This window comes from Acanthaster planci, linkage group LG06 (genome assembly GCF_054643075.1).
Source record: "Acanthaster planci isolate LZ-2023a linkage group LG06, COTS_SCS, whole genome shotgun sequence".
NCBI lineage: Eukaryota > Metazoa > Echinodermata > Asteroidea > Valvatida > Acanthasteridae > Acanthaster > Acanthaster planci.
In genome coordinates, this window is record NC_141782.1 from 3,233,182 (window position 1) to 3,260,553 (window position 27,372).

The 27,372-nt window shown below is 41.0% G+C and overlaps 1 protein-coding gene across 2 annotated transcripts; it reads right to left on the reverse strand.

Moving 5' to 3' along the window:
* Positions 1–1,496: 1,496 nt before the first annotated feature.
* Positions 1,497–26,521, reverse strand: pnkp (polynucleotide kinase 3'-phosphatase). 2 transcript variants are annotated; one of them, XM_022245237.2, is made up of 17 exons: positions 26,349–26,521; positions 20,857–21,011; positions 19,860–19,906; positions 18,219–19,229; positions 15,247–15,326; positions 14,834–14,891; positions 14,508–14,528; positions 13,654–13,740; positions 12,293–12,413; positions 12,105–12,172; positions 11,266–11,358; positions 10,221–10,295; positions 8,855–8,882; positions 7,877–7,938; positions 5,995–6,104; positions 3,929–4,016; positions 1,497–3,440 (listed from the first exon to the last, which is right to left on the reverse strand). In XM_022245237.2, the coding sequence occupies exons 2-17, from the start codon at positions 20,999–21,001 to the stop codon at positions 3,249–3,251; spliced, it is 2,286 nt and encodes a 761-aa protein (XP_022100929.1). In that variant the 5' UTR covers positions 21,002–21,011; positions 26,349–26,521; the 3' UTR covers positions 1,497–3,248. The 2 variants fall into 2 exon arrangements, with proteins under 2 accessions (XP_022100929.1, XP_022100930.1); XM_022245238.2 differs by having other exon boundaries at positions 20,857–21,016.
* Positions 26,522–27,372: the final 851 nt, after the last annotated feature.

Here is a 27,372-nt window from a genome sequence, read left to right on the forward strand (position 1 = left end):
AATTCTACCCAAGGGACAAGATTTTCTCACGTTCACTCACAACAGAACTCTAATCCACTTACATGCAGATCATATGTTCTCAGCTGGAGAGATATTTTCCTTAAGCATGTTAAGGCGTCCACTGAGGACCAAGACGTCAGGTTCCGTGCTTGTTTTTCTTCTTGACTCATGTGAAGTTTTTTTCAAATTTGGTCAATTTATTGCAATGGCAGTTTTAGTCCCTTTCAGCCTAGTTTAAGACCACTTGCCAAAACACTGATGAAAGACTCACTTTTGCTAAGAAGAGCTTCGGTGTCGTTGGGAAGTCTTCATTTTGGTCAGCGCAGTAAGAGCCCCGAAGGTGATTCATTACACACATTTCGTTCATCTGTCGTCATCCTTTGATATAGGCATTCGGTCTCCAATGTTTTTTTCTTCCGGCAGTCCATGGAAACTTTCGGCTCTTAAGAAGGATCGCAGACATAGTTAAAGGCTTCACACTAACCTTGAGGGAATGGAAAGGTTTGCTTGCAGGGATACTATGGCTGTAAGGACAAAATGCCTCTCTGGGTACAATGTTTGAGAAGGTACTATATCAAGTGAAACGTAGACTCAAGACAGAACTCTAATCCACCTACTTGCAGATCAAATGCTCTCAGCTGCATGGAAGATATCAAGGAAAACCTTTGTTCGGGGAGAATTTCATAGTCAGTGTCCTTAACGGTTATGCCATCTGCGGGAAGAGCAGCATGAATCGCTTGGAATCGACATGCCTATTGGCAAGCTGATTATGTTCAAGTCCCTTCAGCGATCTTGTACCAACACAATAAACCACCAAAGATGACTCAAAAGGATATTTAGGAAAGCAAAATATTAACAATCCCAGCGTGTTTTTGACCAAGAAAATCAATATCACTTTGCCAGGTGCAACATCAGAATTTTGCTCACTGATATGGAAATTAATATGAGCATAAAAACTCAATAAGGCAAGACAATAAAAGACAAACAGGCAATAAAGCTGGCATCATGGTACAGATTGGCGGGCGGCCAACCATCGTTCCTACAAAATTTTAGGAAAATTCCTCCCTCCATATGGAATTTAGAATGGGGACATTGCTGCCCCTCGAGCTTAGTCTTCTGCAGGATCAAAAACGAGGAATGGGACTACCCTGTTTGGAGACATTCTCCTCAGAGAACTCCCCTTTTAATGTTATATAGGAAACATGCACAATATCAAAACTGGTGAGAGAATACATGCATTTTTGTTTGAATTTGTTCAGGGCCATGGTATATAATGTTCGTACCTGTTGCATCACAGGGTTTGAGGGCCGCGGAGGTCTGTGCACCCCGGTCCTTCCATTTGAAACTCTGAATTCCACAAAATCCATACTTCCAACAAGCTAGACATTTTTAACTGGCTTTTATACATGTACGTGGATATCATCAGTGGCCCTTGAAAAATGTGTGCACCCCTAGTGCCCACTTTAAAAACAATCACCTCTTTTAAGCAACTGACATTCAATCTTAGCATACTTAGGCTAATCTTTGCTGCTTTATTTACTCACGGAGTGGGCCTTTAACAGGAGGATTCTGGCAAATATGTTACAGAACCAATTAGGTAAACCTTCTTTCATGTCTTCATACGCACCAACACAGAGCTGCTTTTTGAACGATCGCTGCAATTATTAAAGACTTGAACCAGTCTGTGAGTCCGTCTGACTTTTGGAGGTTTGCTGGGTGCTTGAAACAATACCACATTCACATCCTATGCCGGTCTTCCTTCACTTGGAATCAACAGCCTTCATCATCTCTATTTCTGGTTAAAGAGATACACTTGCCCATTTAGACTGCGCACAAAGCCATACAGAAGCTCCACAAAACTTTCGATAACTGTATGATGTCCAAGAGCAAATCCAGTTTCACAATGGACTGACGCATGTATGCTGAAGGAAGCTCCCTGACTTGTCATTTTGGAAGGTAATGGTGTCAGTAAATTCACTGCGCTTGTAGAAACTGTAAAAATACCAATGTACAATTCGCTGGTGAAAATACTCATATGAATAAATGAAATCTCGTTTTTAACAAAGTTCTCAGGACCACAGGAACGTACAGGTACCATAAAATATCTGGCATCTTGTTACTGAGCTCATAACAGTGGGAGTCGACTGGAAATGGAGCATACGCTGGGAAATTACTTTAACATGACAGAAAAGAGCTGGGGTGCTGGCAGAGTTGAACAATCCATGCTTCTGCCTGTTGAAGTTAATGAGGGTTCACAGACAAGTTACACCAAGACACACAGGAGTTGATATACTGTACCACATGGTTACCTACTGAAAGCTTAGTTTGAAAAGATGCACTGCAACCACAGGCAACTCACCTTCAAACTCTTCAAACCTGCCCCCCATCCAACAGTGTAACCACTGACTTATTACATACTTCACAGTTTTCCCACCCAAACGGCAAAAAATTGCTACGGCGACAGCGTATGGCGCATCTCTAAAATTCCAATTATCATTGAACTCCTTTACGTGAAAACGAAACACAGGACAGAAATATGCTTCCCTTAAAACACATTCTTCTTTGAGGAGAAATGCTCAAATGTGACTCAGAATTAAGTGTCATTGTCAATATACTGTGGACAGTAAGAGACAACTTCAATCCACTCCTTTCCACTGCAAAGCTGCTTCGTTAGTAAAATAATAAAGGGATGACAAAATCTGAGGAATCAGATGGCTCCTCTCCCCCTCAAGAAATCATATGCAAGAAAATGACTGCTAAATGCACTTTTCAGTTGATGAAACACGTACACAGCCTTTGAACCCCCCTCTCCTAGCATACATTTCGTATGCTTATAAATAAGACGAATAAAAAAATGGACGACCCCTCAGTGAATGTTTGGCTGCACTCCATCCCAGCCTGCCATTCATGTCCTGATAGTCAACACGAGGCAATGGAGAGCGAAGTCATATTAAACACACCCGTGCCACACGGCACATGTTGTAGTTCAGTCTATTAAAAGGCCTTTCATAAGACTAGTCACATGTAACAGAGTGAACAATGACAAAGGAATGTCTCTGTCACAGTTCATTTGAATCGTTTGTGTCTTGGTTCAGGACTAGATGACTTGTTATTGACTTGCAGGGGCTTGCGACAGACTCCACCACAACACAGATGCTGTTGCTGCAAACATGTCAGAAGCAGGTCTTAAGTTTTCCTTCGATTTCAATCCACATTATATTTCATGATTGCTCGGAGTCGGAAATCCTTCATTTTTCCAACAAGAACATCTTGTAGAGCGATTCCTCCTTTACGTTGGAGAAAGATGGCTGAAAATTTACTCTGACAATGGCATCGAAGCCCTCAGCCGTCATTGGCTCCTTGTACTTGTTCTTGTAGGAGTGAAAGACCATGTCACTGATGGTGGCGTGGTTCTTGCCAGAATCCGTCATCCGACGAAACTTGTTCATGGAAAAAACAAAGGCAAGAGATAAAAGAACAAAAACAAAGGGTCATGAATTGCTGTATGTCAGAAAACGACTAAAAGGCATGCAGTTTCACACTATTACCTGTCTGTCTCTCCATTGGCCAATTTGCACAATAAGGTGCTCAAATACGTTTATAATTGTTACCCTACCAAAACAATAACATCAACAAAGTACAATTTTCCAAAGTATTTCATATTGAAATAGAAGTGCATCTGTGTGCTTTTAGCTAAATTAAAGTATCTCTTAAACTGTGGAGGTGTAATGCGAAATGAATACCAGCTGATTTATCGCACAGTACAGTAAACTTTGGGGATTAGTTCAATGTTCGAAAGGAAAACTCTTCCTCTCCAAAAAATAAAACACACAAGGGATATCAGGTCTGTCAAGGCTGGTTTAACCGTGGTACCTGAAGGTGGCAATACATATGTACTATATAAACCAACTGGGCTTCAAAGCCTAACCTTTTCATTGTGTCTGGCATGATCTAAGCTGACATTGAGGACAAAACATCGGCAGTGGACCTTGGCTTTCTTAGCACATGCTGTGTACCTGAAACATCAACAACAAGGCAAAACACTGAAAGTGCTGCTTCAAGGAGGAACAATACCTGTTACGCATTAAGAGTCAGCCAAGTGTCATCGACACAGACTTGTATGACTCTGTCACAAGTCAGTGATATTTTACGCCAAGTGTTTGATTAATTTAAAGACACAAACTGTATGTTGCCAAGTTGGCCAAATTTCCTTATGTGCCCTTTTATGCAAAGTAAGGTGCGGTCCTGTATGGTTCACACCTGCATGGGTACACACCAGGCATGGGGACTTGAATAGTGTTTTATAGTGCCTGCTCACTGAGGCCTTGTCCAGCAGTGATAGCCTTAAATACTGGGGTGTGGTTCTGTGTGACACACACTGACAGGCCTGTGGTGCGATAGCACAAGTTTGAGCGATAGCCCTGAAGCCAGAATTGTATTAAGATTTTTAACCTTGTTAATGTGGATTGGAAATCCAGTGTTGGCGGTAGCCATAAGTTGGGAGAGTGATTTGCTGCCCCAAATTTTCAGGAGAAAAGTTTAAAGAGGAAAGGCAGGCTGTGACAAATTTTCAGTGTGCTGTAAGACCTCAGGAGCCAGTATATACTGGCTCTTTATTACGGAGTCGGAGCTCCCGTAAGTGGACCTCATTGAGTACCGAGACACGATCAAGCCAGGTCCTGCATTGGCTGGATAGGAACAGCAAGTCTGCCAGAGGGGGACACGGCTACTTACCTGCCTGTTGGTCTGCTAAGTCCAGCCCTGACTCACCTGCATCATCCTCGCTGAGGATCGGCTGAGAGTCATGTAACAGCGGCGCATCGGACAATTGACCAAATCTCCCTTTGAACTGTCCGAATTGGGCTAGTGGTAACTATTAACCAGCCCACCAGCCTTCTAGTTTCTATGAAACCCATTTTTTTTTTTAAACTGTTGATCTTCTGCATTTTGCTCCCCCTTCATTCAATTGTTTTTGTGGTTTCTATATTTGTAAATAAATTAGTTTTCATTGAATTTTGAAGTTAAATTATCTGCTTGAGTGTACTGCATAATTTAACGTGCACACATTGCGTGTCAGAGGGTAGGGGGACCCGGGCTTGTGACAGACTCCCAACAAGAACTACGACTGGAGGACATTTTGAGTCCCATATTTGGAATGACTTGGACTCAAGTTATAGAAAGCCCAAAGAGTTGTTTTGGATGGGGGACTGAAATAAAGTGAATTGAACTCTCTACTTTAAGTACACCGGAAGTCCAGTGTCCTAGTGGCAAAATGTGTCCCTGTGGCAAAAATGTGTCCCAGTGGCCAAATGTGTCCGAGTGGCAAAATGTGTCCCAGTGGAAAAAATGTGTCCTAGAGGCAAAATGTGTCCCAAGGGTAAAAATATGTCCTAGAGGGCTTGAGTCTTCAAAGACAGTTAACTCAGAAGACTTTGGATTAAATTTTTTTTATTTTTGATTCTAAAACTCTGTAACAAAAAAAATCCCAACACTTACATGTACTGTATGGATAAGTAAACATTATGCAGAACAACTGTTGCAGCAACTGGGGTGGAAGCAGGAAAGTATTTCATGTCTCCTGCAATTCAGTTCATTTGTTTTTATACCAACTCAACAAGGTGACAAATGGTTTTTGAAATAGCACTGTGATGTGTAATTCAGTACATAAGGAAGATGATAATAGGTGGATCGTTGATAACGTGTCATGAATTATACAGTGCACAATAAACACTTCAGGTTCCATCCAATCCACAGGTAAATGGATCAATCAATGCTCAATCTACGGTCCCAACACATTTCAAACTTGAAGCTGATACAGGGAAATGAGGAGGTAATATTTTTCCATGATTTAGTCAGGTGATTGATTGATTTGGGGGATTTATTCAGCTGCAAATATCTGACATTTATGCAAATGGAAAAAAATGCCTTTACGGCATGGATGGAGTGTTCCATTCCATGATGCAAACCATGGAGGGAAGCTGTGCATGTACCCACCTCTGCCTGGACTCCGGGTCGGGGTTAGTGTTATCCACGACAACACTCTGACCTTTGACCAGGGCAGACTCTGTGGCCGCCACGCATTTCTGCCACGTTCCCATGGTGTCCTGGAAGCAAAAGAGAATGCCTGAATTAAATGGAGATACAGTACAACTGTTTTGTACAATATCACTTTGTGAGTAATGAAAAGTCAAAACACTGTTACCAATGCATCACACTTCTCTTGTCAAACATGCAACAGGGATATCAAAAATGATATTCTAAACAGTGTGCAGAGAAGCACAGGTGAGCAGCAAAGGTGGACAGGCAGAACTTAAGGCACGTCTCAGAGTGGTTTAAATGCAGCTAGAAATAACATATTATGTCTACCAAACATAGCTACCAGTATCAGTTGCAGCTACTTGCCACAGGTGCATACTATCTGCCTTGAGCAGAAGCACCCCCTCGTCGGTTGAAAAGAGCCATGTTGGTAGGGAATGTTCATTTTGTTGGATGCCACGCAACTTTAATGCGTGACATTTTATAATCTTTTATGAACCAGCAAAGTGCAGTTCCCACCAAAGGAGCCTCTCTTGCTAGAAAAATTGCGCCCTCTCTCGGTCCAGCTTGGGGCTCATACTCCTACCAACAGCTCACCGAATTGGACTCTGTTTGGCTACAAATACCCTCTCTTTAAGGCTGTATCCGCAAGCTCTAGGCTTTCAGTGCATCGGAAATATGGGGGTAAGCCCTGGCAACAAAAGTAGCCACAGAAGAGTTCATATCAATGGCAACTACTATGGGTGACGACTAAATATTTACCCGTAAACTGATACCATTGTCACTTTTTTCTATGTTGAGCCTTTGAAAATTTGTTCAATTTTAACCGATGTGCAAAGGTGACATGGTCTTTACAAATAGCCACAATTGACAGGTTAAATTGCCATGTGCACCTAGACACGCCTAAGAGTAACATTTATACCTCCTAATCCCCATTTACTTTGTGCACAGTCAGAAAAAAGTCTGTGGAGATAAACCGTACCTTGAACTTTGCCGCTGCGCACAGCCTGCTGTATACATTGCTCTGTGGCAATACCCCAGATTGTTGAAAAATGTGAGGTTCTGGAAAGAAATACTGCACAAATATTGCTCCAATGACCCGGAGCTGGTATTTGTGACATTTGGCTTTATATCAAAAGTTTGCGGCTTTTGCTTGGGTTTTCCCAACTCAAAGTATTTGGCATGTAATGCCATCTGCTAATATTTACCTCAGTGAGTCTTGTCCTTTTTGACATCATTTTATAAAAATTGGAGCACCATTTTCAACAGGCAACCTGACTAAAATTTAATTTGCATATGTTTGGTCGCTTTTTATTGATCATTCACAGGAACATCTGCAGAGTTGTGGCACTGGCTCGAGAGGTTAAAGAGCAACTTAAAGGAAAACATGTTTTCTCTGATTTTATCTGTTCAAATAAATATGAAAGCATCCAAATCGAACGCAGTGTCATTTGTCTTCTGAGCTCAACTATAAGAAGCTGAAAAGGGCTTTTTTCAGTTCATTCCAAGATGCAAATTCTGAGCGTGCTGAATGTAGATTGCATCATCCTGAGAAAACAGAAAAAACGAGGGGAACCCTCGCCCTGTGTTCGTAGTGGATAAACCCTTGTGCATGCCAAAAAGTGCATGTAGCCATTGTTTGTAGCCATTGGAAATGGATAGTCGCTCAAGGGCGAGGAGATGCAGGAGTCTAGTTTAAGCACCAAACAAGTGCATGAACAAAGACTACATGCTCAGTTCGGCTATGCGCAAGCACGTGCTGTTCGCCGTATAGTCTTTCTTCGTGCGTTGAGTGACTATCCATTTCGCCGTGGGCGCATTGATCAAAGGCTATACTCACCCTATTGATATGAATGTATTTATGGGGTAGCAGATGCCTCTTGACAAAGCTGCTCTTCCCAGCTGTGGGTAAAGTAAAAAAAAAAGACACAAGAAAATAGCTTGAGCACAATGCATCCATGTCATGCTACACAGTAATGTTGAGCAAACCCCACCCCAAACCAAAATCGACCTGACCTAAAACCATCTTTGGGCTGGATCGGGTTGGTTTTCCCACCATTTTAGTCGAGTCAATTTTGGTTTTGCATTTGAAAATTTTAGGTCAGGTTGGTGAAGTTCAGCTAAATAAGTTTAGGCACAAAATGTGGACAAATTACGGGATCAGTTATATTCTTTGATTTTTTTTCTTTTTTCCTATTGGTTCAGTTTTGGGTCAGTTCAGATCTGTTTAACCTTAATTTTTGTAGAGTCACATTGGGTTAGATTTAGGGAGCTCTGATCGATTTTGGGTGGGACTCAGCTTTTATCTACTGTCTAGCGTTTCGGGTACAAGTATGTTTGGCCTGGCCATCTGTACGAGATGCAAAATACAGTATGACTTCACAGGAATCTGAATTAAAGATAATATGATGTCAAGAAACCTCCACTGTTAAGCTCACTGAAGTTGACCTGTTTGGCTATGCCCACACTAAAGAAATATCACACAGAGGAATAAGATATTGCTCATTTGTCATGGGTCACACTTGCATGTTCATATCAGCTGGACTTGGAATAACAAATGCATCTGGGCATCATGCATTCCCCATGGACGCATGGATTATTTCCAGCTGTAACCACATCGAGAAATTTAAATGGAGCCTGCTGTTGGTTTAACTGGACGTCGGGTATCAGCAAAGCATCCCTTCTCATACTCACAGAGTCCACAGCCTGCTGGCGCCCATTCTTTTGAATGGACACCTGCATAAGCGTCATGTGTCATGACAGAAGCAAACGGTGACAAAGATACAGAAAGAAACTTTTACTTATATGAAATACTTACCAGCAGGGAATCCTACCAGAACAATGACCTGAAACAGAAAGAAACAAACCAAAGAACAAATTCATACCGGTATACTCATATAGATATTAAGTAAATTTTCATAGGCTTTCATTAGCAATAAGGGTATAATGCAGCAGAAAGAAAACTTGATTCAGAGAGAATCAAATTTGATTCAAATTGGAACTTTCACGAGCACCCTTCCATGGAATAGGAATCACTTTGGTAAACTGTTCCATACTGTGAGTGGAACGGAACATTCCATCTGTCATCTCATGAAATTATTCTTTCCACTATAACAAATGTGAAACATCCATTGTTTGTTTAACACAATGCCTGAATTAATCCTAAATAAATGCATGCATTGCTTGAATAAATCGCCACTTTAATAAGTCCTTGCATCACCTACGCGTTAAGAACTTTCTTGTGACAGAGCAACAGAGCCTCCATTAACTGGTGGGATGAAGTTTTAGTGGCTGTCTGCACCATGCATCAGGACTAATAATTCAGGGACACTTGATCAAAAATCCATTGAGCAGCAATTTTTTCAGGCACTACAAATAGTGCAATGAATCATGAAAATAATATCTTTTTCAGCGTTTCAAAATTGTTAACTGTGTTAATTTGTGGGTTGACTAGTGATCTCGGCCCAAAGACACTAGAGCTTGATAACTGGTCTTACGCAGCACGCTCTCTAATTACTGAATAATTAGACCCAGTGCACTTGCTGACACTAACATCTTGGAAATCTCGTAGGAGAGACTTAACTTCTTTATTTCCTCTCTAGGCTTTCATAGAGAACATCAGCAATTGCAGAACAGTTTACTGTCAGTCCGCAATGGTTGAAAACATATGTGCTGCGTGCAGCATTCAACTGTGAAGTATGGTGACCAAGCATGCTAATAAGATATACAATGCTAGATACCCCTCACACAACTACTTGTATCACACAGAAAGCCACCATTTGTTTGATAGTATGGATATTTACATGCATACCAATGGTCCAATTAACACAAAATGGCTACAACCTCATTAATGCTAGATTCTCAAGACGACAGTGCAAGCATGTTGCAAGAAAGAAAAGAAATGGGCACACAAATGTGACTATTGCTATTGATCACTGACGTCTTGGGCCAAGACTAAGTGACTGGTGGGTCTGGGTACGGGTCATCTTTTTCCCACAGCTTGAACAAATTTTAGTCACCATAACTGTGACTCAAACTTAACTCTGCTCTCTTCACGGGTCTCTGTATTTTCATCATGACTCCAGTTAAGTTTTTTGGAGTTGAGTCCAAGTTGGAAATTTGAGCTGAGATTTGAAAATGGGTCAATCCACAAGATGGAAAGAAGTCTTAAGTTGTCACCTCACCTCCTGTGCATGGCCTTGTGCTGGGATCTGTGCATGATGTGGCACCAGCATGGGACCGGATGCTGATAACTTCCTCTGATAACAATTGAAAGAAAAAATTGTGTGGAAGGTCCAAATATGCACAAAAACAACACATAAAAGGTGCTGCAGTCAAATGATCAGTGGAATATTTACTACATATTAAAAGTCTGGTCTGGTAATCCACCTAGAGCAGAAGCACCCACTCATCCGTTGGAAAGAGCCATGCTGGTCGGGAGCGTTCGTTTGTTAGTAGTGAATCGCACGCAACGCATGCATCTCACAGTCATTCATGAACCAGGGAAGTGAAGTTCCTACCAAAGGAGCCTCCACTGCTTAGACAATTGCACCCTCTCTTGGTCCTGCTCAGGGCCCATAGGCAATCACACTCCCTTACAGGGCTTCATCTGGGATTGAAATATCCAAGCCAATGTTGAAAACTGCCTTTCCTGTCCAAGGGAAATTTCTGAAACTGACACCTCATGGTACTATCCTGGGCCACATTTCCACTCCAACCAGTTTTTTGGAACAAAAGATGAAGACTTGTTCACTGGCATTAAGGATTAATGTAAAAACTGGTGGCCTGTTAATTTTGGACAGGCAAAAGCTGCCTGTCCATATATATTTTTGCCTGTGCTCAGGACAGGGTATACGGGTGGCTACATTAGGCACTGCTTTTCTCAGACACATTCAGTTTGAAAGTCCCAGGTATATAATTCAACTGAAATATTGGATCGACAAAAATCACTCTTAAACATTCAACTGATGTTGCTGGTAATGGATGGCCTACAGCCTATGGTGAAGAACTTGACCGTGGTCTCCAAAGGCTTCACCAAAAAACAGCAAATGCAAACATGGTTAATGGCAAATTTTCAACTTGATGGGTGCAAGCCTCTGGCACGGCAGAAACTCCTTAGCCCCCCTGGTCAATGCCAGTGCTTCTCATTATTCAATGAACACTTTTATACATCTATAACCGAAGAGCATGGTTACGTCTATAAGGAGTCGACTGCATGTGTTCACTCACTGGGTCAAACACTGGCAGATTGAAAGCATTCTTCCTCTGGCCCAAGAAAAACTCTTCAGGGGTGTAAAATGGCACGCCAACATTCAGTGCGAACTGTGGAACAGATAACAATTTTCAGTAATGTCAAGAATGAATAAAGTAAACACTTTCGTTTGAGATGAATCCATTACGGCCCAAGTCACAAAGTTTTAGTCCAAGGGGTGACCACAAGATCAGGAGTTTTTGGTCAGTATAATTCCACAACCAACTTGCCCCATGCAGAATAATATTTTCAGCTGAAAGACGATGACTTTTTAAAATGCAAGATACTACCACCACTATTGTCATTTGGGTCATTCCATAAGGTTGGGGCACAATTTGTGACGGTGTCCTTGTTACATGGGTAGCTTTTACCGCCTGTCATGATCTTTAGAGTAGGTCATTTACTCTGTAAAAATAACACACACCTCTGTATTCAGCCTTGCAAGATGTAAAACAATGTCAATTTGGAAACCACATGCAGGGATTAGCTGTTCATTTATACGGAACCCATGTAACAATTGACACCGTCACAAATTGTGCACCCAACCAAATGGAATGACCCATTAACAAAGTTAGACTTGAGGGCTCCGCACGGACTCAACATCCACAGAGAAGATGAGCTATGGAAGCTTTTCATGCTGAAGGTGGCAAGTTAGGTCACGAGGTTCGCGGCAGCACCCATGCAAGGACAATGCTAGCCCAATCCACAGAAAAGTTTCAGCCTGTGTGTGTGTGTACAAACTTGACCAGAGTCACTCAAGCATGGAAACGAGCACACACCTCATCCGCAAGCTTGGTCAAGCTAGAGACAAACTCACCAGTCTGTCACTGCAGGAGAAATCTTTCTTCTTCCCAGGTGCCCAGTCCACCGGGCGGCCTGCAGCATCTGTAGAAAAAAGTAAATTAATCCAAGTTTATGATCAATAACTTCATACTTTCACGCTGAATAAGGCCACACGACGTATGACGTACAACGATTCAACTGCGCACACAGCACTGAAATTACCTCCGATGTATTGAGAAGAACTTGTGCACACGTTGATATCATCGTTGGCATGGTTGCACAGATACCTCCACATGCCAGTAACTGGCTTGCGATACATTCCTTCTCCAGTGGCTATCAAAGCCTGGAAACGAGAGAATCAAGACAAGGCAAACGCCAAATTTCACAAATTTGTAACCATTTCTGCAAAATAATAGAGGATTTTGGAATGTTCTTCTTTCATTTACGGTGGTGTGAATATATTACATATATAACTATGCATGTAATATATTCACACAACTCTATATAGACACCCTCAGGATGTGTTTTACTTTTTCCTTTGTTGATGGTGCTGCGTTTTGTTTTCCTTTGACTTTGTTGATTTTGCACAATGGAATCACTTTTGCAAAATGTATCAACCTAATGAGCTCAAACAGAATAAACTTTTTTCACATCTTGTGAGCAACTCATAGGACATGCCTATTTAAAATCATGTTGAACACCCCCCCCCCCGATTGCTTCATGAAATGAACAGGTAAAGAATTATTTCTTATGATCACGTTTAACACCTCCGCATTTTTCCATTTGAGTGATGGTGATGACACGTTTGTAATACAAAGCGTAAGAGTTACCCTGCCAATCCAACGCATGGTCCTGTACCCTTATCCAGTGTCCAGAAATATCCCCGCCTGTTATGTATTGTGCATGGTTCACATGAAAGTTGTGAGGGTAAGGATGACATCATGTGGACACAAGAGGGCGCCCTTGCTCACTCTCTACTTAACAGTCCATGAACCCCGTATGCTTGAGATTACTTCTCACAGTTACATGTACAACTGCACGGAAGCTGACAATTAAAGTTAATTACAAAAATGATATTGCTATGGGCACACTAAGTAGTACACAAATATAACACGGTTTGAGAGTCGACGCCAGAAGTCAATTTTAGCTCCCCAATGTATGGAGTTCACAGACTACTGTCGTTCAAGAGGCAAGCCACCCAAAATAAACCAAAATGTATTTGTTTTACCATACCTCATACATATTTAGTTGCTACTGAAGAATTTCAGGAGTGAGGGAACGGCGAAATGTATGTGTGCCGCTTTCCGCTTACGTGTAGTTTACATAAAGCACACTCAGCTTGGGCAATGCTCACTCGTGTATACTTCAACTAGGCGACAGTCCCAATGAACTATTCAGTACGCTAGCGTATTTGACTTGGGCACAGGTCCTCATGAGTGTGCGTGTTATGCAACAGAAACGGTGATTGGCTGCTCATGATGGTGAATGGACCAATGAGAGTTCCGCTCTTGATCACATGTATGCATGAGGTATGGTAATACCCAATATTACTGGCTAAAGTGAATTCTGATGAGTTCATATACCTGTATTGGAACTCCTATTTTGCTCTGGACTCCAAGAACTTTTCTTTTGAAGTCTTCCATTTTCAGTTTCCCCTTCCCAATGCCAAGCTGTAAAAGTAGAAATCATGCAGAACTGTCTTCTTTGTTTTTAAATGTACATGATGTCACATTTAAGATGGATGTAAGGAGACTGCACCTTGAAGGATTCAACTTAAGATGACCTTGACGGTTACTCGTCATTGAAATATTAAATACTTAATCATGCTTTCTGCAGATATGCCAAGAATTTCATTTTGAAACCTGCCTGTCTGCTTCTGTATAAAACGACTGCTTTTTATTAGAAAAGAACACACATTAGATAATGAAGTGGCAGGAATTGGACATTAAAACATGTACACATTTACCCTAGCTCACTAGGGTGTGTGCAAAATCATCGTAAAATTGGAGGATTCAGGGCTGTTAGGGTTAACTTAACGTAATGCGTGTATAATGTATGTGTGCATACATGACTTTTCTTTAGAAATGTTAAAATATCTGGCCCACACATTCAATGATGTTCATACTTAAGAGCAGAATAGTCTAATAATTTGATTTAATAGTGATGACCGCACAAAACAGAAAAAAAAAATTTCATATTAAGAAAGTTTTTTCTGTTAAGACTGTAAATACTCCCCAAAAGTCTGAAATAATATCAATTAATCATAATAACAAGAAACAAGTCAGAATTCACCAAAACAAACAATATCCTCCTTTCCTTTAAACTCCATTCTAGAGGTTTTGAAGACTATCAGAGAGTTGGTCAAGCCAGATACAATAGAATTAGTATCTTACAACAATAATGGAGTAAAACAGAAAGTAACAAAACGAATGCTTACCTGGTTGGTAAATAGCACAACCTGAACAGGAGAAATATGGCAAGGGAATACTTCTGTTATTATATGGAACACCAGTTTTCAATTTTCCAGTCTTTTTAATTTTCTTTTTCACCAATTTCAGTAGATTGTAAAAATTTTTCTTTAAAATTTAATATGCATTTTTGCTTTTAAAACTACAAGCACTGTTGATCAGTGTCAACTTATGAAAAGGTAATTACTTCCAAGAAACAAAATTCTTCTATGGTTTAAAGTAAACTCTGGACTTCAAACAACTCAAAACTTCAAGAGGAAGAAGGCCCGTAAGTACACTGAGCAGATTTTCTTACCTTGTAGCCTTCAGAATGTAAAGTCTTCAATTTCCGTGGCACTTCAGGATATAAAATTCTGCACAAGAAATACAGGACAAGTCATTATTTCATGAATCAGATACTTGAAATGATTTTAATTGAACATCTTGTTCAAGTAAAAGCCTTTATGTGCACTCAATGGTCATTGTACGATATGAAACAATTTTTTTTACCCACTTATCAATCTCTGTGAAAACTTTCACAATTTGACTTTCTTAAATCACTCTCAAAGTGCATTTTTTGGGGCACATACATTCTACGTATCACCTTTAATTATATTTTCTAATTTGAAGGCAAAACGAAATAGGAGAAAATGACCGTGAGAGGGACAAGTTTGAAGGGCCCTCATTTCATAGGGTATGTTAACTGCGCGTCTAGAAGGGACATTTTACCTCCAATCGTCTGCACCCTTCGCAAACACTTTTCCAGATTTTGTAGTAATGATGGTTCCATCTAAGTCAAATCCCGCAATCTAGATATAGAGATATAGTGTACAGAAAAGGTGAAGAATGTTAGCATTTCCAGACAACTTTTCATGCTAACTAAACTGGAAATATTTTTACTTTATGTTTTTCACACAGGAGATTTGTGCATAAGCATGGCACTGTGCTTACTTGAGTTCAATCCTGCAATGTTACTTAAATAGTTCGTGTACATAGAGGAAAACTATCAATTCAATTACATTTCATAATTTGCTCGCTCCATCATTTAATTTGTTTTTCCCCGCTAAACAAACCAAATTGCATGTCACTGACAACCCTTGGATGACATTTTGTATTGAACAGCTTATTCGTAAACGCCAGCATTCTTTTTTGACGAACCCATCTCTTTGGCGTAAGTTGAGAAATTTGGTTAAAAGGGGATTATAGCTGCCACGTCATCTTACCATGCAAATCGTATTAGAAATTTGCAGCATTCTAACCCTCGTCAGTGGCATGAATTTGTTAAAAAGGTTTTTAATTCAAGAAAACTGGGGCTCAACATTGACATTCCAAGAATTGATAGTGGCAATCTTTTGGAAAAGCTAATGCAATCAATGACAAGTTTGTGTCTTGGCCTGGTTAGATTCTTGGTACATGTACCCGAACTTCCAGCCTTTTTGCCAGCAGAAAAGCCCCCTTGTTTGTTCCCACAGAATGTTTGTGCTGTGCTCAGAAAACTGAAAGCTGGTAAATCTTGTGGGCCTGACCATTCCCCCCCCCCACAGCTGGTTAAAGAATTTGGTTATGAATATAATGTTCCTTTCACTGATATCTTGAATAGCTCTCTTTGTGAGGGCATTGTTCCTGTGCAAAGGAGGGAAGCTATTGGGGTCCCAGTTCCTAAACAACACCTGCCCAGTATTGATAAACTTCACCCGATGTCCCTTACTTCAGTCTTTGCCAAAGTTGCTGAACAGTTTGTATCCAAATGGATCTTAGATTACGTCATTAATAAAACTGGTTAACTTAATGCATTTTTTATTTCAGGGTGCAGAAGTGAATGGCAACCAGGGAATGGTGGTCTTAACTGATTTTTCTAAAGCATTTGATCTAGTTGATCAGAACACCCTCATCCGAAATCATTGATATGGGTGTTTGTACATCCATTGCTCCCTGGCTGTGCCATTTCCTTCGGGGTAGGCACCAGAGAGTTCATTATAATACATGTAATATCCTTTCTGATTATCGGTCACTTAAACGTGGAATTCCCCAAAGTACTAAGTTTGGCCAAATCGGTTTCCCAATTCTCATCAACGATGCAGCACATGGTTCCTCCTCTACTTAATGGAAATATGTGGATGACTTCATGTTTGCGGAAAACTCACATTCTAGACAATCTAGCTATCTTTAACTGAATCTGGATTTATTTCATGAATGGGCAATTGGAAATAAGCTGAAATTGAATCCTACCAAATTTCATGCCCTTTGTGTGTGTTTTAAAAAGAATTCTCACATGTAAAGTTTAGAAATTGGTGAAACATGACAATATGTCTCTGAAGCCAAAATCCTTGGCTTATGGGTTCAGAATGATCTTAAGTGGAATACCCATGTTGAAAATCTTTTACTGATATCCAGTAGAAAACTGTTTATGCTAAGATCACTGAAGCGGTTTAGATTTAGTAATGAGGAGTTACAAGTTATAGTGGTTACTTAAGACAGATACTGGAGTATGCCAATGTCATATGGCATTTAGGACTAACTGCTAATCAATGTACATGTACTAGTATTGAAAATATTCAGAAAAGATCTTGCAGGATAATATTAGGCAAAAACTATCTCTCGTACGATTTTGCCCTTCAACGGTTAAATCTCGACCCCTTGTACTCTAGGAGAGAGTTGCACTGCCTTAATTTTGCCATGGATCTCCTAAAGAATGATCATTGTAAATCTTTTATTTCCCCCATCAGGATCCGCAAAAATAATGATTAATGATACTGTTATTGTTACATGTAATTTGCCAGCAGCACTGAAGGTGCTGATTCATATTTCAAATACACACATGCGAAACCAACATTTAGTGATTTCCATGTTGGAACAAAACCTTTCTTTTTCAACAAAAGACAGGTTCTTGTTCCGAAGTATGAACAATTTCCAAACGTCGGAATTCCCTATGTTTTGTGGTACATTACAGGTATATGCTCCATTTATGCACGAAACTCATTTCCTTTTGACCGCTTAAAAAAGGGCAGATTTTATATTACTTTCATACATGTAGGTACATGTACCTCGAAAAGTTTGCTAATTTGTGTGAGTCAACAATCCGTTGCATGGCTGGTTTTTAACTGATGATAAAAGTACCAACTGATTAGAAAAACTCTCCCAGTTTACTATGAAATTACTTCTATTTAATGGACCATAATTGTCCAGTCCATTATTGTTACCAGCATTTGACCAGGGACCTAGCCGGTTCAAAACATACTAGTTTCACTTTTAACACTGTCCCCACCCACCTTTATTCCCTTAAAACAGACAGGCATTCGTGCAACGGCTTAGTGCTATGTTTATCTGTTAATCTGATGTGAAACAGCAACCCTTTCATACACATGTACATTGAATGATGAATGTACTAATCATACCCTTTTCAATATAAAAACAGTTGAAGGCAATGAGTAGATTCAAAGTTGAAAAGAGGAGGAGTTTCATGTACAAACGTCCGAGCTCAACAGGAATAAATCAGTAGTCTACATGTACATCATGTGTTCGAAACCATTCGTGATCAACAACGCTCAAATGAATGTTAACAAAGGACAAAGCACTTGGGGTTAGGAATCTGCATACAATTAAGGAAGTGTGCCAGGAAGCCGTGCGCATCATACAGATATGACATACGGAAGGGTGGGGGGTGACGGCTGCCCAGTGTTATAAGCTGGCAAGAACCAGACCTTGTCGCTGGCCTGCACTCCTCGGCTTGTGTACACCACCAATTTCCCCCGGTCCTCCCAGGCAGAATCAGTGGCAGGCCTGCCTAATTGGCTCCCTGCTCCAGCCGATGCAGCGGGGGGCGCATCCGTTTCGACCGTGGCAGGAAGCTGACTGTCGGGCTTGCTTGTGTCTGGGCAATTTGCCGACCGCTTCTCCAGATACCGTTTGGCATTCTGCTGAAGGGATGTCAGTTTGGCCTTTATGGACATCGACTCGGGGTCCTGGACATCATCATCATCATCACTACTGTTGCTAATTGCTCCGCCATAGTTCTTCTGAGATGTCACCTTCCTTCTTACAGCGTTACCTTTGTCTCTGTAGTGCCTATCACTGTCATCCCCTGATATAAGCTTTTTATAGTCACTCCTGTTATTCAAAGCTGTTCTGTTTGCATAGGAGACGCCGTCCTTGCAACTATCTTGTCTGTCACTCCCAACAACTCTTACATGATAGTTTTTCTTTTGAGATGTGTTTGTCGAAGGGGCTTGGTTGACGGCGTCACTGTCATCACTATCACTTACAACTCTGTGGTAATTTTTTCCTTTGCGGCCACTTCTTTCAGAGGGTGTGTCACTGGTGATGTTCAAGTTTTCGGTTGTGCTCTTGGATGAATCATCATCAGAGTCTTCACTGTCGCTGACTGTCCCTCGGTAGTTTCTCTTTGAGGTTGCTTTAGAAGGACCATCCATCTTTGGTTTCTTCTGACTGCTGGTTTCTGGGTAGGGTTCATCTTCGGAAATCCTTCGTTTGGATGTCTTCTTTTGGAAGAAGTCTGTGATGTCCCCTTTGGCTCGCTTGCTGTCGCTTCCTGTAGGCTTGGCCTTAATACTTTCTGGGGCCGGCTGGGCCAGGAACACAACTTGGTATTCATACTTGTCGTTGAGAAGTTGGAATCTGTCACCGTCTAGAATGGTCGTTTCTTGGTCCTTCATCAAGGCTGTACCAGCAATTAGGGATGGATGTGAACCAAGCTGTTGACAGAAATGAAACTTTAACTGTGAGCACAACGGCACACTCTGAGCAAAGGCTGGGTGATTTCATGAAATTGACAGAACTTTCAATTGTTTTTTACTTGTTACACAACTGACGAGCCACTTGCATCTCCAAAAGTCACACCTATCTTGATATCTGGATGATACACTTGACCTCTTCAAATCTTGCCTCTTTCCATCTGAATCAGGTAGCTTTCAAATGCGTTTAGGCCTTATAATCACGTGCACTCACACCATTCCAAAACATGTTCAGGCTATTCCCAAATGCATTCAGGCTGTTCTCAAATGCACCCAAAAAATGAACCCACCCAAATGCCATTCCATTCTCAGAAACTTAGGTTCATTTCAAAATATTTTCAAGCCATTCTCAAATGCGTTCAGGCCATTTTTTAAATGTGTTCAAGCTATGATTTCTAGCCAGTGCTTCACTCTTTGCCAACCACCATATTTATCGGGCCTAAATTCAAACTGTGAGATGGCAAAACACCTTCAAGACTTGCTCTGGGTTTTTTCTCTTCAGTTTGGGGAGGACAAGCAATTTTAAAAAAATATGAGCAATTAAAAAATTCTCTCTCCGTTTTTCAGTGCAGATTCCAAACTCATTCTCACCTGTTTCAGATGCAAAACTCTTCCTTCAATGTTTGCCTTTACCTCAACTAAAAGAGAAAAAGGGACACATCATATTACCAAATGACCCATTCTACTGCAACACGACTTGCCTGCCTAATTAACAGACTGCGGCTTCAACAAGAGGAGAGGTCAAAGTTTCAATTGTTTTTTGGCGCAGTTTAAAGCTCCCTTCAAATTAAAACCATACAGGGGACCACAACAGTCATCCCAAGAAATTCTGACAGTCTTCTAAAAATACAGCACGGCATTGCAGACCGTGCAAATTCACCCGTGGCTGGGGTTGCCGAAACCTCCAAGGAAGTAGTCCGTCAATTTCCAATGCCGAGGGGACCCAGCATCACCCGACCACCAGAAATCTGCCGTGTCATGTTTGTTTTACAAATTAGCCCATTACTAACGATTGGAGACCGGTCATTACTCTGATACCATCAGTCAGCGATCCAGGCGGCGCTGAATCAGGTCCGTTCTTCAGGCAGCGGTTGCTCTCGAGCCACAAGTTTTCAATTCTTCAGCCCGGTTTTCTTTCCCCTGCTCATTACACTGTATGTACATGTACATCTGTTGCACCCAAGACTGCACGAGAAATTACAATTCAAACTGCGGGCGCGGGGAATCATACTGGAGAACTTTATGTTGGCAAATGTGCAAAAGGAAGGGAAAATATTTACACATACTGGTACATGGTAATGTACATGTATGTGCGTACAGTGCTCCAAGTCACATGCCCTCATCATTCTTATGAAGATGATTCAAACACAAAAACATACCTCTAAAAAAATCTGCTCAAGCATTCCATTCTACCAACAGTGTAATATTCATTAAACGTACATGTACAATGTATCTAGTTCAACGTTTGGAATACAGTGTGTCCAGATTCATTTCCTTCATGGTTCTGTGGTCAAGCTACTGTACATTAGCACAAGTACATGTATGTGTATCTCCACTGTGTGTCCTCCAATCACAGCGCTTTCCTCACCTTGCTGCCGTGACAGCTTCTTGTCCATAATTCCCGTGATTGGACATCGCCCCAGCACGACTGCCTCCTGGTTTGTCAGGATGACTGGTGGCAGACTGGCCCTTGCGTCAGTGCAGATTAGACGGCAGATCTCCTTGCCTGCCATATTGTTCGCCCTGAGCTTGCAAAAAAAAGAAGAAGCAAAGCCGATAACTGTCCGCTGGGAAGTGGTTCGTGGAGTTTTCGACACCTGAGCTGTCAATAGCAGCCAAACCTAAGTGAACTTACCATTAATGGAAAATGACTGCTTTCACATATCATCATCACGTCAACACCTCTTGAATAACGTTTAACTATACCCACATTCAGAGACTAAGGCCTTGCTCACATCCAAGTAAAGGACGATTCATAGTCCATGCAAATGCAAAAGCCAAGTATATTTGATGTGTCTAAACATTTACAGTAAAGTTCGCATCACTTAAAATGTGTTCAAGTTTGGCAAATTTGCAGCACCAACACGAGTTCGCTTTCCCGTCGAGTATGAACAAGCCTCTGGGCAAGATTCAGAGTGCGGTTGCTTGAGAAATCTGCTGTTATACGGTAATTTGAGAGGTTGCAAGTTCAATCCAACACATGGACAATGGATTTTTTTACAACAGTACAAGACACAGTTTGACTTTACTGCAATGGTACATTGTGTGACTATTTTCTGGGATACTGATATTTCACAGTCGCAATTCTGACATACATGTACTCAAACCACTTGCCATATCATCACTCAGTGCAACATATGAACAAATATCCTGCTGACAACTAGTCTTTTCCGATAGTTCACATATGTTTCGGTGAGCCAAGAAAAATGACAGATTGTACCTGACAGCCTGTCAGTTTGAAAAATGGTAGATAATAGCACGACGCTAATGCTGGACAACTTCTGCGTCTAAACTCAGCCTCTGCATACTCAAGAGACATCGGACTAAAACCTTTCAATAAATTTGAAATATTCATACACTCATCTTTCAGCGATGAGCTGCTGACATGTCAGGTGCAATTCCTACTAAAAAAATATTCCCCATCTTGACGAAATTGATCCCGACAGGGGAAAATTATAAGTCAATTAGGTTTTATTAGATGTGGACAAACTTTCAATTTCCTGAAAATTATGCCCCCTTTTGGCCCGCTGGCCAGATTTAATTCCAACTTCCAGACCTTTCTGTGTTTCCCCCCAAGGAAACCCTCAGACTGGCTAATGAGCCGTCTGCCTTAGATTAGGGGAGATTTAGCATATCGCAAAGCGCCAATTACATCAACGTCTATTCCCCCCCCCAATATGATCAATATCGGGGGGGGTCTTGCTACGAATAGCTGCTCCAATCTTCCTTGGGTCTCCCCCAATCTCAGTCTGACATTCAGTAAGATGAATGATCTCAATCTACTCTGAGTCAAAGACACAGGCCTCTCAAACCACCAGCGGAGCAATGCTACTCTGTAGTATTTTCCTGAACCCCCCCCTTCCCCAATTTTATTCAAAAAAAAAAAAGAAAATACACTGGATGTAATCAATGAGGTACCATTACATGCTAAGGGTGTGATGTTTACACACAAAAAAATTCAGTAAAATGCTTAATGATTGTCCAAAATATTCAAACAGAACCCATTTTTTCCAGGTTTGACAATGGATTGACATGATCCAGTGTTCATTTTAAAACGTGCCGAATAAATGTATTCCTCCTAATTGTAATAATGTTCTTTTTTCTTTTCCAAATCCATCTACTTTTTTGGAAAAATTGCTAATTTTGAATGTCCCCAAACATCAATCTAAATTCATAAATTGGGCCCATCACGAGTATTGTTGATGATACACACTACTCAAAAAAGTTCAGGATCACTTTTTATTTAGTATCTTTTTTAAATGAGATATTTTACTGCTGAAAATGTGCATTTGATGTTTTGAAACAGTTTTTCTAATCTTGTATTCCAATGAGAGGATACCATAGATAAAAAACAAAAAATGAAAGAACTACATGTAGACCACACTCATTGCTTGGAAAAAAATTACAAATTAAGAAAAAAGTGGCCCTTAACTTTTTTGAGTAGTATTCATGTACATGTATAACATCAAGGAAGGCAGCCTCTGTAGTGTTGGCTAAACATTGAAACAGTACAGAGAAGTTCTTAAAATCCTTTATCAAATTAAATGTAGATTCCTACTCTTATTGCATTGCGGACCTGTACATTTTTAAGAGCATATTAAGTGGCACGGCAAAACGGCATCTTAGCTTCAAATTGCACATTTTGGGTTGGTTGGGGCCACTTCATAATTGGCCAAATCCGGTTCGTAAGTGTGACGTCACTTCAGTTTGAACCACGCCCACTGCACATGCACTACACATAGAGTTACATGTACCTGCATTGGTCATCGTTTACATGGGACCATGGAACCGGAAGTTAACGCACAACTTCAGCGATCGTCCAAAGGAGCCTGCAAATTGGGGCACGTCCACCTTAGTGACAAAGTCACTTACGAACCGGATAGCCAACATGGATGCATAGATGTGTTGCCAGGTTGCATACATGTGTAATTCAAACTGCAAATTCACAGAAGTCGAACAACTTTCAACTCTTGTGAGTTTCACCTCAAATTATTGGTAACATCACATTTGCTTTGCCTGTGAGTGCAGGCATGTCATATAGTGTGGACATGTCATATAGTGTGGACCTCTGCACAAAAGAGGTCCACATAATGTAGAGTGCTATGGCATTGTGTGGACTCCCACACGTCCACACAATGTTTTCTCCTCTCTAAATAACAGTTTCAGAGGCATTTCTGGGTCAAGGTTATCTGTGGCAAATGAAGACGAACAGTTCAGGAAATCCTCATCAAAAATCCAGCTCGAAGGAGTATGCCCAATGGGAGAAAAAGGAACATTTTCCCAAAGTTAACTTAACCACAGGAAAACAAAGGAATGTCCACACTTCGCATGTGAAGCAAGTTTGGGCGTCCACACATGTATTTATGGTGTTTAGCTTTGCTGAGCACCTGACAAGCCTACATGCACATGTACATGTATATCAGAGGAAGGCACTGTACATTTTGACGCAATACAAACTGCATGTATTTACATGTACTTGGTACCTAGTAAACATGGTAAATGACCCTCTGATTGATTCTTTGAGCAGCTCCCTCCAGACAATAATACTCAAGTTTATTGGTTGCAGCCTTGAAGGCACGATAGCAGAGACTCAGCACAAGAGTTGTCAGATTGTGAAGTTTCATTATAATACGAAAGGGCAGACCACATGTCACGAGAAAACCAACTCTGTAAAATTTACATGTACATGTATGTGATCTGACACTTCAAGACGGGGGTAATTTTGTTCTTACAACTGTACATGTACGTGCGTATGTGTGATCTCCTTTTTTGGGTTTACTTTGTTGGTGTACAACTGGTCCCCATTTCCAAATACATGTACATGAGGTCAGGTCTGTATATAATGTGAAATAACGTTGTTTTTTTTAGACTACCGGTAGACTACATGTATGTAGCTTTCAATGCACCATGGTGGTCTAATAAAAAAACGTGAGCCTTTCAACCACAAATTCATCCGTTTGATCCCCTGTGGAAGTTGTGGGAATGAATTTTTTTTGCCTCTTCCTCCACACTGTCATTTATTTCTTTAAGTGTCTTCAATTATGGGCAACCGCAAGCTCTTTCAGCTACAAACTGTCAACCTATGGTCGGTTTGGACTAGTAACCTATGGGAAAATCGACCAGTGGTTAACAAATTGTTGATCAAACTTGAAGTTGGCCTGCTTCTCTAGTTTCAAAAGATTTTGTTTTCAAGGGAAACCTGAGGACTCTTTCCCAGCTGCTGACACGCATGCATTGTATCTGCTGGATCTTCAGCCTTGCAATCTTCCGGGAACAGACCACAACTTCACGGCACTTCTTACCGTTAAACAAAGTTATTTGCTAACTTTAGTACAAAAATTTGCTCAACAGTGTAAATTTATTTCACAGCAAACATTTCGCAGCTGCTGTGCTTTGCACTAAACTTGCAGGGGCACGCAGAGAGATTTCCAATTCTTTTGTTACGTCACTAACTTGAGCCAATTTTTTCTCTGAGGTTAGCGTGCCTTTTGCTGTGCTTACTGCACTAGACTGAAAAACGTGTAAGCAGAGCCTCTGCTATCAGATAATTGTGTGCTTTTTGGGCCCAGCACAAACCAAGATTAATTTGTTAATATCTTGGACTTGGTTAAATATTTTGGAAATTGACAACCACCATTCTAATGATGTCCACTTTCTTATGACACCAGTAAATCCAATTTACTGATTCAGCCCTAGCTAGTTTGTAAGTAGAGAGCTCGCATTTTTCATATAAAATCTGTCAGCACAAAAAAAAAATAGTACTGGCCTATTTTTGCAGACAGCATGACGTCATTACAGACTTTAAACACAATGGGGCAAAATTACCCTCACCGCCATGCAGAAATGCATTGAAGTTCCCTGACCCTCTGCGAGAATTCCCAACTTGGAAGATCTTGTAATCTGTCACAGCCACACAGTGCAGCGCAGTTACACAGAAGAGACGGTCGTATTTACAACTGGTCGAACCGAGATGCAGAGCAAGCTTGGCCATTGGCCAGGCCAACGCATGCGCAATGTGATAAACACAAACAGCACATGAATGGTGCGATCATCGTTGGGTGGAAGTGAGAGATTGGTGAGTAAAAAATTTTGTTTTTCCAAAAAAATATTCGGTCTCATTCTCTCGGTCGGAGGTTGTTCCATTAACTGCACTCACATCTGGCAGGGGTAACCCTCTATTTCCTTTGTATAGGGATTTGCATGCTTTCCTCATGCATGTCTTGTTTTGCTGCAGTCTTTATCCTTCCTCCATGCATTCTTCGGCATAGTGTAAAAGATATTTGTAGTGCATGAAAAGTGAAATTTCAGGCATAGTGGCCTATTTTCATGTACATTTAGGCCTACCAGTACATGTAAAAGTTGAGAATGAAATCAATAATTCTGATTTTCCCCAAAGACCTCAGCACTACCTTTTCCCCTTTTGAGTCCCACGTGTCATGAGTTTGGCCACACACTGACCAATCAGAGAGAAGAACCAGAACTGGTTGATGTCATTTTCACCATGAAAATGTTCTGAAATCCCAGAGGGCCTAGTAAATCGCCATGAGCTTTTTAAAGTTTGCTTTCACGGGAAAATTTGATTGGGAAGCATTGTTCAAACTGTGGATTCACCTCTCAAGTTGGATTTTTAAAAAATCCATACCGTTAACGTAAACTACATTGGTTGGAAGTCACACGGAGTTTAACGGGGTCAGTCATGTCAGTGACTTTGACTTTTCCAAGTACATACATGTACATGTACATGCATGCAGGCCTATCGCCGTATCGGATTGTTTGGCGGGCTGGGCACACGTGATCGGGCTTCCACCTAACATGCCTAAGCCTAGGCTTAATCGTGGCGGTTTTAGACTGTTATCTTACCTACACTCTCTTCCAGCCTGCCCTTATACAGATATGCATACGTTTTGGGGTAGGCCTACAGACTTTTTTAAGGTTTAAACTTAAAAAAAAGTCTCGGTCGGGCTGGTCATTACACAGTGGGAACACATGGTCAGATGGTATACAGCAGGTACACCGTACAGCTGCAGCTGTATGAACATACACTTCACTACAGCGCCCTCTATAAATTTGAGGTTACAATGAAGCGTATTCAGACAAGTGAGTTTGTTTCTGCATTCAATTGGGGACCCTGAACAATAGAGGACAATAAGGTCCCCGATTGACAGAAGGTCCCCGATTGACAACTGTGTACAAAACATATGGGTGGTCTTCTAAAAAAGTTAAAGTACAAACAAAAAAGGAACAGTAGGGGGTCCCCAGTTGCAGGCAAATACACACTTGTGTGTGAGGCTGCATCAGAATCTGTGTTTAGAGCTACGTATGGAGTGTCAAAAGTGGACAACCCCATTTTCTCATTTTCTGCGAGTTGATTTTCGGGATTTTGGACTTTACCTAAAGCATTTTCAAAAAACGCAATTTTCTGCTGGGAGAAATTTGGATGTTACTTTAACAAGTCTTCGTGGCACGTCAAAAGTGGACAACAAAATACTTCAATTTCCCACTGACAAAATTACTGTCATGCTCCCAAAGTGGACAACCCCATTTTCTCATTTTCCACTAGTAGGTTTTTCGGTTTGGGGAATTTGCGTGAAGCATTTTCAAAAACTCAATTTTTCTGCCAGCAAAAATTGGAAATTTACTCAAAGAAGTCTTCGTAACGCGTCAAAAGTGGACAACTCAGTAAAAACTTCAAATTTCCGCAAGCAAATTTTATTTGATGCTCCCAAAAAAGGACAAGACCAACTTCTGCTAGTACTTGTAGATGTTCGGGTTTGGGGAAGTTGTACTGTACCACCCTTTTTTATTTTACTTTGCCGACGGCAGGGTGGTCCAAAAGTGGACAAGTTAAAAACTGGAAGGATATCTTTCTCCCTATACGTTGAAA

Coding starts and splice junctions, on each gene's coding strand:
- pnkp (XM_022245237.2), bottom strand. CDS start 21,001: ATGGCAGGCAAGGAGATCTGCCGTCTAATCTGCACTGACGCAAGGGCC. Junction 10,296..11,265: donor ATCTGCCAGTGTTTGACCCA/GTGAGTGAACAC, acceptor AATTGTTATCAG/AGGAAGTTATCAGCATCCGG. Junction 3,441..3,928: donor ATGCCAGACACAATGAAAAG/GTTAGGCTTTGA, acceptor TCCATGAACAAG/TTTCGTCGGATGACGGATTC.